The sequence below is a fragment of the Sciurus vulgaris genome (assembly GCF_902686455.1).
Source record: "Sciurus vulgaris genome assembly, chromosome: 12".
Taxonomy (NCBI): Eukaryota; Metazoa; Chordata; class Mammalia; order Rodentia; family Sciuridae; genus Sciurus; species Sciurus vulgaris.
The window spans coordinates 45,431,033-45,444,702 of record NC_136473.1 but is presented as its reverse complement, the minus strand read 5'-3'; the positions used below and the strand labels follow the sequence as shown (position 1 = coordinate 45,444,702).

The 13,670-nt window shown below is 33.8% G+C and overlaps 1 protein-coding gene across 2 annotated transcripts in view; it reads right to left on the bottom strand.

Annotated features, from left to right (window-relative positions):
- MPP7 (MAGUK p55 scaffold protein 7) overlaps positions 1-13,670 on the bottom strand; it is a 228,652-nt gene that overhangs the window by 43,837 nt on the left and 171,145 nt on the right. For both annotated transcript variants that reach the window (XM_079106920.1, XM_079106921.1), the window contains exons 9-11: positions 12,295-12,369; positions 11,902-12,098; positions 11,335-11,399 (exon numbers count right to left, since the gene is read on the bottom strand). In XM_079106920.1, coding sequence (XP_078963046.1) covers positions 11,335-11,399; positions 11,902-12,098; positions 12,295-12,369 — 337 coding nt within the window. The remainder of the gene's footprint in view (positions 1-11,334; positions 11,400-11,901; positions 12,099-12,294; positions 12,370-13,670) is intronic.

The window sequence follows — 13,670 nt, the reverse complement described above, 5'->3', positions numbered from 1 at the left end:
TGCAATTTGACTCCCACTGTTTCTCAGATGTTATCAGTGACTTCAAGTTAACAGATCTAATTGCATATCATTTTCTACATACTCTGTAAAGAAATCCATATTGCTGACCATCTCTTTACTCTTGAATTCAAACCTACAGATTTAAAAAAACTACATTTTAAAAAACTTCTAAATGCTAAGAGAGAGACTCAGAGTAAAAACCCATATTTTATTCTTTGGATACAATTTTATACAAAGAACAATGCTGATATCAATGCTTATAGCAGCATAATTCACAAGAGCCAGTTATGGAACCAGCCTAAGTGTTCATCAAAAGATGAATGGATAAAGAAAATTTGATATCTGAATAAAATGGAGTTTTATTCAGCCTTAAATAAGAATGATATTAATGCCATTTACTGGCAAGTGGATGGATCTGGAGAACATCATGCTAAAGACTCAGAAAGTTGAGTCAAATGTTCTCTCATACATAGAGGATGGTGGTGGGGAAAAAAAGGAATTTATTTTTTTTACAGGAGGGGATCTCACAGAAACAGAAGGAAGACCAATAGAGTAGAGAAGGGGACTTAGAGGTTTAGAGGAGGGAAGGGCACAGGGAAATACTGGGGAATCTACCAAATTATACTATGTCCACTTACAGATATACCACAATTAATCCTGCTTTTATATGTAATTTCAGTGTACTAAATAAAATATAATAAATAATAATAACAGAAGGGAGATCAGTAGAATAGAGCAATTGGGTCAGGAAAAGGGGAGGGAAAGAAAGGTACCAGGGAAAGTGACTGATCAAATTATGTTGTGTGTAGATATGTGTGTATGTATATGTGTATATATATGAATATGGCATAATGAATCCCACTATTATGTATTATTATACTGCACCAATAAAAAAGAAATATGTTGAGTATAAAAATCAGGCAAAACTTCTATAAATGTGTAAATTACTTAGCTTGATGTTTAAGATCTCACAATGTCAAGTAACTGAACTAAATTTTCAACCTTATTATCTACATATCACCCAAACTTAAATAGGCCCTGTGCTCTGCAACATTCACCTCTTCCTAAGCTGCTTCCATTTTTATCCCCTGCTGCTAACTAGAATCCCATTTGACCTTTGGTGCCAGCTGTAATGTCATCTCTTGAGAATTAAGGCTCTGACTGCCTCAGTTGGGTGGATTCTCTTCCTCTGGAATCAGCATTTTATAGCACTCATCACATGACACTTTGTGTCACAGGGATCCACTGGAAGTATATGTCCTCACTGTCTAATTCACTGAGCTTAAGATCTTAAAGCAGGGAGAATAGGTACCACTGTCTGTATTTTTGAGATCAGCAGAAGCATGCAGTAATACCTGCTCTTATCACACCTTCCAGTATCCAAGCTCTCAGGGAGTCTTCCACACCAACTTTGACTTGCCTAGGAAACTGATTTTGGCCAAGGGGACATTAGAAGACATGATGCAGGCAGAGGCTTCAAAAGCACTCACAGACTGGAGACTGCTTTTTCTTGCTGCTCTACAGACTCTGAGACTCCTGCGCAAGCAGAGTTTACTGCAGGGTGAAAGCACGTGAAACAAACAAGTTCACCCAGCTGACTCCCCAAACCAACCAGGCCCCAACCAACCCAAGAGTCTGCAAAGAACCCCAAGTTGAACCAGACCAGAAGAACAGCAGCTGACCATGGAATCATGGGAATAAATTCTTGGCGTTTTAAACTGTTTAAAGATTCGGCAGATGGAAGGGGAGGTGTTAACACACAGATGATCTAGCACACTGTATTTTTCTGAAACAAGTAAAAAATTAATGATCATTTAATTCTCTCTTAAATTTTCTCTAAACTACAAAATGGACTATTTCATAGTTCTGCACAGGGTTTCTGGTTTGTTTCACAAAACGAAAATCCAGAGGGAAGCATATTGTAAAAGATAACAGGTTAGGTATTTCAATACAAATGTGGACATAAATTCAGGATGCATCATTTACTATTTTCTAGTTCTTGGGTAAATACTGTAAACTTTATGGGCCTTATTTTCATTTTTGTAAAATGGATATAATACTACAAACTTCAGAGTACTGGAGACAATATATTTTAAAAACAGTGTACAATACCTAGACCATTTCTTCAATAACCAGGAGATAGTATCATCATGTGTAAAAATGTTAATATTAAGGTTGCTTAAGCAGTTCATCTCTAAAACTGTGTTTCTACACTACTACCTTTCAGTAATGAAAGTAGAGAACTTCTGAACATGCCTAAACATGACTAAAATGTGAGAGATTGGAAATGAAATGCAGATGATGATAATTTTGATGCTCTAATGATTTCTAGATATCTTTGCCACTGTTCATAGTATCCCTTGAAATCTCCAAACAAAAAATTTCTCCTTCCAATACATATTACAAAGTTAATGTTAAGATTCAATTATATATGGGGTTCAGCCAATGGTTATTTATGGTCATTATGGGAATAGCAAATAATAACAAAATAAAACCAAGAAATTATTTTAGAAGAAAACGTTTTTTAGAAGTTTTGAATAAATCAGTTAATCAGATCATTTAAAAAGTACAGATATTGTTACTTGAATAGAATGGCAACACCAATGGGATGCATTTTCAACCTCTTTGAAAATATATGTGATGCTTTTCCAAGGTAGAGTGTCTGGAAAGCTTCCTGAGTAGGAACCAGAGCACATTATGAACTCCTTTGTATTTAGCCCACTGAGCCTGTTTAATACAAAGGTTCATGCTACCCCCACTAATATCAGAGCGTGCTATTGCAAATGTGCTCATTTAAGATAAATAATAATATGATTTTGAAGAAAGCAATGAAAAGAAATAAATCCTCTTCCATGACCAGTTGCTCACCTATATATGTTCCACTGTTGTTACCAGCATATTCAGCATCCTCTGGATGGAGTGTAAAAGCATACAGAACAAAAGCCAAGAAATAAAGCAGAACAGTTAGAAGCCCAGCCACAGATGCAAAAAAATAAATTTCTCAAATCAATCATGTAAAGCACAGCATAGAACAGCCCTCACAATGCCACTCTTAAACATAAAACATTTTGTTTTATATTTAAGTTTTAATGTTTTGAAATATCATGCAGATTTTTTTTCCAACCTTTTTCAGAGGTTCCTTGATGCAGGTCCAAGAAAATTATTATAAAAGACTTGTCTGAAATGTTTCTGCTTTTACAGTTAAGAAAACTACAGCATTTGATGCTCAAAGAATATTTATTTTTGTAAATCAGGCTCTTGGACAATATGTAAAGTACAGCACTTAATTTGGCTCATTGGATTAGATAAAAAAGTCAAGATTAAAATACATTCTTTCTATTGACAGGTACTAATTCCATGTTGGAAAGAAATAAAGGAATAATATTTCCATTTTTATTTTTTAAAAATATATAAAAATATTTGAAAGTAAATAATGTGCTATGCAGTGAAGTACTTAAGTACTTAAGATTTTAGTCTGTAATATTCAAACAAATACACCCCTAGATTAACACAGACTGGAGATATGGTTCAGAGGTAGAGTACTTGCCTAGCATATGTGAGGCCTGGGCTCAATCCAAAACTACAACTACTACTGGTACTACTACTAATGATAATAAAGTTGAGAAGATGGTCCCTATATCCCTAATCAAAATAAGTCTGTCAATATATCTAAATACACTGAACATACATCAGTGTATATGAATACTTTCTTTATTCACCTTCAAGACTACTGACAGAGATACATAATGTGCTATTTGAGATTACATTCTGTATTTCTTCTACATGAAGCAAAAATAAATAAACAAACAAACAAACAAACAAACAAATGCAAAATACATTTCTTTCCAAAACAACGTACAACCATGACTTTTGGTACTGAAATGTCAAGATGGAAGTTTGGATGTACAAGAGAGTTCTCTTTCATAAACTGCTTGATATATTTGCTTTAATCCTAGACTTAGGACCACTAAGTACTATTACTATTCAGGGAAACTTTCATACATGTACCTTTAATTTCCTCTGAGAAGCACAAAGAAAATGAGAAAGTATGGTTAAATGAGCAGAAAATACAATTAAAGTAGAAAGATGTAGCATCCAAGAAAAAAAAACAAACTACACCTACCACACTCAACTGCTTCCTCATCTTAGAAAAGCCAAGGGGGAAAAAAACACAAGTATTTAAATGTTTCAAAATTATTAGTTAACAATTAGACTTTGGACTGCAGTATAAACTTAGTCTACTTTCACACTTTAGTAAAAAACACAAAGCCTTCATGTAACAACCAAAAGGGGAAATAACTAGAAAAAAATCCTCAGCAATTTTTCAAAATGATAACTTGAATAAGGGAACTTGATTTATTTTCATAAATTGGTTTTTCTTTACAAGTCAATATTTAAGATATTTGAAGAAATTTCATGATAAAAATGGCCAAAAAAAGAATTTTAGAAACAATAAATTTTGCCCTTGAAATCTAAATATCCTGACAATAATCCATTTACTATACACATCAAATTAGTCAGATGGAACCCTTTATTTTCATTGTCTATATTATCTGATAAAAAGTATTTTAAAAAAGAAAGTCCTGTAGTTCTTAGACTACTAATAGGATAGTTAAATCGGATGAGACTAACTTTTAGTAAAGGGTGAAAAAAGTTCTGGTAACATCCAAAAACCAAACCTAACCATGAGTTAAGGTCAAACATATTTTACAACATGACCACATAGGGCAAATAGGAGTGGTAAGAACACATCTCTGCTCACTTGCTTCCCAACTACAGAATGGCAGTCAGTGAAGATGTTTTGGGCAAAGTGTATATACCATTATATTTTTATTTTTCAAATACACATTGGTCTTTGTTGGTTCTACTTGACAAGTTTTAGCAATATGATAAGCAAACCATTAGTACTCAGGCTCATTTTATGAGTTACCCATACTGTGAGTTTATTTATGCATATTTTCTTGTAGCTCCAAAATGTCATGTGCATCTAAAACAAATCATCAGAAAACAAAGAGCAAACTATGTGATATGGGTTAACCCTGCCCGACACATCTAGGCATGATGGAAATAATGAGTGGTTAGTTACGACTGATCATCACAAAATCTCTTATACTCTGCTACAAAAGTGAATTGTTAAACAATGTCTACATTTTTGACAGGAATATTAGGATTAATTGAGTATTGCACCCTTGATTAAAGACTCAATGTCATGGTAATCAGATGATAAAAGCCATGCCAACAAAAATAAAAAATTAAAATGCCAATACCAATATACCATAAAAATAAACTCTATATCACATATATGTATATTTCATGTTCTAATAAAAGGTCATGAATATGCTGCATAAATTTGCAAAAGAATATGTCCCATACTATTCTTGAGAAAGGGAATGCTATATTTTAGCACACATATATCCAGTAGCAGTTCATGCTTAACAGACATTCAGTAGGAAAAGCAAAGGAACAGATTCTCTAAGAATTAGCAAGTTAGAAAAAGGAAGAAATATATATAAAGAGTTGATCACAGAAGAGAGCTAACCACACAGTTTTTACTTCGTTCAAGGAACTGTTCTAAGGTATATTAAATGCACAGTTATTTATTTATCCAACAACTATATAAGGCCAGTACTATTATCCCCTTTTTACAGATGGGACAACACTTGTTAAGTGGCAAATGGAGAATACGGATCCAATCTGGTTCCAGACTTATGAGTGTCTAATTACAATGCCATATTATCATGCTAAAATGATTTTATGATTAATCAAGAGCTGGGCTAGAGAATAAAATGAGGAGGGAAGTAAGGACATGATGCTTTTTCAAGTCTCCTGTCTATTCCCATTGCCTCCTACAGTGTCAACATCCCAAGAGTGCATCTCTTGACAAGAGCCTAGGGAGGGCTGGCTCCTGTTCCCAGTGTTATCAGGAGTCCACCATCCACTAAATTCCAGCACTGAGGGACAGGAGAGGAAAGAGAACCACAGAAGGGGCCAAAAAGCACATTACGAGATAAATTTAAGCCAGGCACTGTGGCACATGCCTGTAATCCCAGTGGCTTGGCAGGCTGAGGCAGGAGAATCACAAGTTCAGTGTTAGTCTCAGCAACGTAGTGAGACCTAAGCAACTTAGAAGACCCTGTTACAAAATAAAAAATAAAATGGGCTGGGGATGTGGTTCAGTGGTAAAGTGCCCCTGGGTTTAATTCCTGGTACCATAAAACAAACAAAAAATGGGGGAGAAAACTACATTTACTGTTTCAGTGAATGGACTAGAAAGGCTCTCATGGGGAGTATGGGATGAGCTCTGCAATTGGTCATTCCACTGGATATAACTCTGAGTGGGACACTTCTGACACTCTTGACAAGTGCAGCAATCTTAAGTCTACACTGCTGTGGTATTATTCACATGGGCAAGACAAAAATCTGCTTTTTTATGTTCCCTTTACCCTCACCTACTACAATCTCCCCTAAAATTCTGCAATAATCCTTGTCCATAGACCAGATTCTTTAACTATTAACCATCTCTTTCCTACCTGCATGGCACTGAGTCCCCAGGACAAAATCCGAGAGATGAAATGGTTTAGAACCCATCAAGCTAGAAGAATCTACTGAGAGTGTTTTGGAAGCAACACCATCAATATGCAAAGAGAAGACAGTTTACTGAGACTAGCAGGCAATAATAATACCTCATCCATATGATGATGGAAGAAGTAATAGGATGTGAAATTTACAACCTAGTTCATTTGCACCCATTTCTACACAAACCCTGAACTTTGGTTCTTTCAAATGTTATCAGTAAATATTAGAATAGTATAATTTGGATCTGGAATGTCTCCCAAAGGTCCATGTGTTAGAGGCATTTGGCACTATTTGTCACATTTGTCACATAGGTCCACTTGTCACAGTTTGGCACTATTAGCAAGCGGTGGAAGTTTTTAAGAGGTGGTGTCTAGTGGGAGATATTCCAGTCACTGAAGGCATGCTCTTAAAGGACTGTGGGACCCAAGAAGCAGCTTTGTTCTACTGTATGCTCCCAGCCCAATGTGCTGCCTAGCCTCAGGCTCAAAAACAATGAAGCCCCATCATTCATGGACTGGGATCCCCACAACTGTGAGCCAAAGTAAACCTATTCTTCTATAAGTGGATTATCTCAGGTATTTGTTAAGATAACAGAAAGCTGACTAATCCATAGAGGGAAATACTTTCAAGAATTTTTAAAAACTCCATGTGTTTCTGTTTACTGAAAATCTCATTGACGTTAAGAAAACATTTGACAAAGTTTATACATACAAATCTAATTTTCACAACTAAGCAATCTATTTGTTTCTGAATTAACTTTATGTGTGAAAACACTGAATAAACATTATTGAGGATGCCAGGAGGAAAGAATGTACTGAACTTGAAAAGTTTTATTACAACAACCTGTTGAGTTCCTGTCATGTATTATTCTTACATGTGTGGTCTTCTAAGATACTGGGACCATGTAGAGGAAATTCATTATTTCAGTGTTTAAATTCTTTCCTTGGATATTCTGATCTGCCTTTTGCAGTGTGCTTGTCTTTGAAGGAAGGTTACACCCCGTTTGAATGGACATCCTAAGTCTGCAGTTAAATATTTTCTTTTTATCCACATTGATAATTGAAATTGGTTGAAACAAATTCTAAAATTTTGGTTTTAAGTTCTAAGCTTTAAAATATCAAAAATCATATATTTTTGTTTCTTTTATGACAAGAATTTTACAAGACTATTTTCTAAAAGATTACAAGTTAGTATTATTTAAACTATCGTATTAGAAATGTTCAGGTACTTACACTTTCATAACTAAAAAAGGAAATTAAGTGCTGAAAATAAAAATCATACTTGAATATTCTGCTCTAAAATACACTATATAACAGAGAGCTATTTCTCCACCCTTCCTGAAGACCATTTATACTGCATTTAAATACAAATTACATCCTACTGAAGTCAGTGTTAATGCAATTAGGAAGACAATTCTTAATTCACATACTTAGATTTCAATAGAAAAGGAACAAACAATATTTCAAATAAATTCATTTTTTTAGGTCAGGTGATATCATATGCCTTATAAATGCAACTGAACTACAAAAATAATTGAATTATTTTGACACAGAAATGTAAGCTGCCAAGTTTTCATTATAAAAAAATATTCCTGTATGCGACTTGAGACATAAGATTCACCTATACTTATTTCCAGAACACTTAAGCTCCCTCTTTTATGTAATAATCCAAAGTTCATCATATCAAAGAAAATCTATCAGACATCTAAGTCTGCTCTTTTGTCTCTGTTACTGATACAAATCCATTAGGTGGACAGCTATCTATCATTAGATGATAAGAGGAAGGAAAATAAAGTTCTATTACAAATTTTTTTGTTGTTGGATAGGCAATTCCTCCAAAAAGCAGAAGAGGGGAGAAAAGGACATGAGTCCCCATATTAAACTTCTAAGATTTAAAAATATTTTCATTTTAAGAGTCCATGTTTTCATTTTTAGGGATGTTTAATTTTAGTAAGCAAATTATTTTGTTTGAGAAGTCTGTTTTCTGGATATGTATTCAATAGACCAAGATTCTTAAGGGGAGATAAAAACCAAGCTACAAAGATGAATGAACCTACACTGAGAGTTTTGCATAATGATGCTAGTTTCAATGCGTAAAGAGGTTACTATTATCATGCCTCCTGACTTTATTTACCTTGGAGTCAGGAACCAGAGTTGTAGCACAAATACAACTGCAAAGATGACAGGATTAGGATTTGCCATTCCTGTTTTGCTTTCTATATTGATATTAACTGAACCTCCATATTTCCAGAGTCACCTTCCATGAAATTTTTTTCTCCATGGAAACTTCGATATGGTGATACACTTACGAATCAAATACAGAGTAAAATCATACCAATATAAGCAATCACACAATGACAAAATTTGACACATATTATTACATGACTAAGTTCATTATTCCAGACCCAATGCTTACAATATCTTCCTAGGTTTTAAAGGCACTTGTAAAAGTAAGTGTGGAAAATTTTCATCACTATAGTTTTTCATAAAGTTTCAACACAAATATGAAAGAATTATTCTTTCAGAAATTTAGCATTTAATTTAACACTATCAGAAGCTTTCCTTAAAACCTGCATCATGAATTAATATTCAAAATCATAAAAATTATGTTGGATCAACTTTAACTTTCCTTATAGATTATAATTTAGCAAAGGGTATGGTAACATGAAATTCTTATTCCAAAAATCTGAGCACCAAATGTTGACTCTAAGAAGCAGTGAGTCAGATGACCTTTAAAAGATACAGCTAAATTTAAAAAATCACTACCAAATCCACAGGTTAAAATGCTTTTAAATGCCATTAAGAATGTTCAGAACCAACACAATGACTTATGAACAGACTGTAAGTTTATGAAACAATATTCAAAGAAAAATCAAACAGAATTTCATTTCTTTCAGAATAAAGACACTAGCTTTCTATAATCTTCACACAAACATACTGTCTCTGAACAAGGCCATATTTCCCATACTCTAAAGATTTATTTGGATAATCTTGGCTAAATTTACTTGAAAATATGTAACACCTACATATGAGTACAAATAATACATCTTTTAATGAATCAATACCTAGTTTAAAAGAAAAGAGAGACATGGGGGAGGGGAGATCAAGAAACATTTCTGAATGGCATTGAAGAGGCAAAAAAAGAAAAAGAAAAAAGCCAAAAAAAAAAAAATACTTCTCAGATCTAAAAACTAAGGTATTAACATCAAAAAGAAACTCTGCAAATCAACAGACCAAAAAACTTTATTACAACTAATGCTTCCACATACACCCATACATACATACACACACATACATACATACACACACACACACACACACACACACACACACACACTCCCCTCATGTTCAAATTCACACACATCTATACCAAATCCAATTTGGGAGAGCTATTGAAAAGCTAATCACCTTTTTATATATAGTTTTGCAAAAAAAAAAAAAACACATACATCAAAATTTTAAATAACAAAATTCATAATTATATCAAATCATAAATTCTAAGTTGTTATGATTCAAACAAAGTTGAGTCTGCATTCAGATTTAAGTAGTCATTTTTTCCTCATTTTTCAGTGATACATGTTTACCCCTAAGTACCAAACACATTAAATATGGGTACACTTCTGATCTAATGCTCCCTTAAAGAGCCAGTCAGGTAGATGTCTCAACCTTCCTTTCAGCAGGGAGTTGCCAAAGAAAAGTTGCCATGCTTAGAAACAACACAACATTAAATTTTAAGCCTTCTAATGTCTTAGAATGCTACATGTAATACGGCAATTTTTTTTTTCCTTCCACACAGACTTAATGTAGTGAGAACAAGCAGGCTTTTGAATCAGTGTTCTACTTAAAGTATTTGCTTGCTATGGGATTTATACTCAACTGTAGTCTGGCTCCCGTACCATGTGATTCCTGGGCTCTAAGATTCTACAAACTGACAGAAGTAACAGGAGATGTGAAAAATGCAACAATACTAAAAACAGATGTTGGTGTAAAATTCCAGGGCCATTTATTTGTTCATTTTACTTTTTAATGTACAATTTCTATGCTTAAAACAAAGGACTTTTTAAAAAAAACTATTAAAAGAAAACCAGAACCATGAAACATTTAGGGAGATGAAATTGAAATTTATGAACTAGAGACTTGAGAGGGCAGGAGGTGGGAAGTAAAAAAAAAAGCTGAGAAAAGGGTAAGATGAAAGAAAAAAAATAAACAATGTTTTTCAGTAGTTCTACATCATCCTTTTTCTTACTCTCATTTTCTTGGAATCTAGTCTGCTAATAAATTCAATCGGATGGAACAAAGGTCAGATTTTTACAATCAGTGGATAAGAAAGGAATTATGAAGCATAATTGTTTTTAGGTACAAATGCTTTTGTGCCCAAGAAAATAAGTGGTGTTTTGCACTAATCCTTATCTGGAAATATCCTACCCAAATCTCCTGAATTTGGAGAAAGAAGAGTTGTAGTCTAGGTTACATTTACAAAATAGTTAAATTTGGAAATCAAAGAAAGTAGTAGTTTTGAGTTATTTTCTTAAAGAGTGAGTCATGGGTTTATTATAAACATCTCCAACCACACTTTTCTTCACAAGATTCACATTAATATTCCTACTGTGGATTTCTTATGTCTTTGGTTCCTGAGAAATGATAATCCAAAAGCTATTGCAAGATAATATGATCCTGTTTTCTTCCATGAGCACCTGCTTTAATAGTCAAAAATAAACAGCAGGATTTAGTTACTCTGCATTCTTATTAACAAACTTACATGATTTCCTGTTGGAAACTTTCAGGGGCTGAACTAGTATTTCTGGTCGTCTCAGAGCCAATCTCCTGGAGGAATAAAAGGTCAATATGCCTATCAATTTTCAGCATATGTCTGAATTAATGAAGCAGCAAAATATTAAAAATCCTAAAACACACACACACACACACACACACACACAAAACCAACCTTGCAAGTTAGGGAGGGGAAAACACAATGCAGTTTCCTCAAGTTAAACAACAAACCATGTACTTTAATTTTTTCCTATTTATTTGCCCTGTTCCTGAAACAACTATGTTTTTTCTCCACCTTTCACCTCAATACTATTGGATATTAATGGGCTGTTTTCCATTTGCTTTGTAACAAAAACTTAAGATGACCTGGTACTGTCATATTATTTTTGGTCATTATTCATACTTACTTAGACAAAACAGAAATCCAAACCCAAGGGATAATGAATTCTAAGGCAGGGTTTTAGAGCTTATTTTATCGCAACTATGATGGAATGAAATTTTTCAGAGAACAAAAGGTCAGTTGAAAAAAGGCCACATTTCTGTGCCAGGAGCTCACCTTTCCTGGAAATGCTTTGAGGGAATCAAGCCAGCTCTGGGGTTGGCATCACCTTCATGCCTTGCTTGCCACCACGTTGCATCATCTTGGCTCATAATCTGAAGAATATCTCCCTTTTTGAAAGAAAGCCCAGCTTCCTTACATGGAATTGCCTTATCCTCATTAGGATTGTAGTCAAAAAGGGCTTTGATAAACATCTGGAGGAAAGTTTCATTGAAGAAGAATAAATATAAAATAAATGTGAAATGGCCTACATTCTTGCAATGTATATTTTAAGAAAAAAGGATCTAAAACACTAGAATATGAAAATAAACTTGTGGTGAAAAAGTGGATAGGTATTAAAAAGAAAAAAATTACTTCCCACATGCAAAAATATATTTAAGAAATGATTACCTTGCCTTCTTTGGAGGGTGTCTCTTCTTTGATGCTGGGTATAATCTTAAATGTAATTGCTCCCTGAGACTGACCCTGATATTGGATGAAAGAAAGAGTCATAAGAAAACTATTGCCAAGGAAAAATAAGATAAAATAGGTAGAAAGATAAATACATCTAAAAATTTACAAGCTTGAGATTACTACTCTTAGACCAAACTGAGGAAACTATTTTTGTAGAAATTCCAGTAATGTGAGAAAGCTCTAAAGTTTGTCAAATAAGTTAAAAAACATTAACGACCAAATCCACTTTTACTTTCTGTGTACTTCTACGGTATCCATGAATATGTTATCATCCATGTCAAGTTACTTCAAAATAGAACACAAACTATGAACAGTGCCTTAAATAAACACAATATTAAATGACCAGAAGAAAGTATGTGCAAAGTTCTAAAGGCTATTACATTTACCTATTGGCATCTATGTGTTTGGAGACAAAATACCTCTACTGTCAGTACTACAGTTATAAATTCAAGATTCATTTAGCAGCAGTGACCATCAGAGAAAATAATGAACATTCAAATATACTGTATTCTGGTTCATAAGATACCAAATACAATAGATTCAATAAAAGATGAAAAGACAGTGTCTATTATAAATTTAATCAAAACAAGCACCACCAATTTTTGCTGACTCAGACAAGGGTAGGCCTCCTCTTTAAATACACTCTCATATTCTCTTTTTGTCTCTTTTTAGCATTGATCGTAGCCATTATTATTTATGCAATTATTTCTTAATATCTGTAACTCTTGCTTAATTTTAAGCTCCATAAAAGCACTAAATACCTGGGGCATATATTTAAAAGAGATGAAGAAGGGAGAAAGGGAGAGAAGAAAGAAACAGGAAAATGAGACAGGCTGACAGAAAGGAAAGAAGGTGAAAAGGGAGAAAAGAGAGGAGGAAGACATCTCCATGCAACTATCAGTGATGTGCTGGTAAATCAAGACTCCACGAAAACGGGCAGGGCTGATAAGTGGTGTCTGCTAGTTTCCGTGGTATAAATGCTCCCACCTTAGCCAATTTCAACTCACTGGCAGTTTCTGAAAGTTGGATTGGAAAATGTCATAGAGTTAACTCTATCAAGCTATAAAGGAGGCAGTTTCAGCCCAACATAGTAAATAATAATTTATAAAGGAGTGATTTATTTTGAAATGGCAATATCTTTACTTTTCATAAAAAGAGTTCACAAATCTTACTAAGAATTCAGTCTAATACTGAATTACATAGGTCAAGAGAAAGCAAAACCTTTTCTATAATCCATTCATACTTTTCCAGTTTTATGTGTATTATTTATTTGTTTGTTTGTTTCGGTACCAGAAATTGCACCCAGGGGTGCT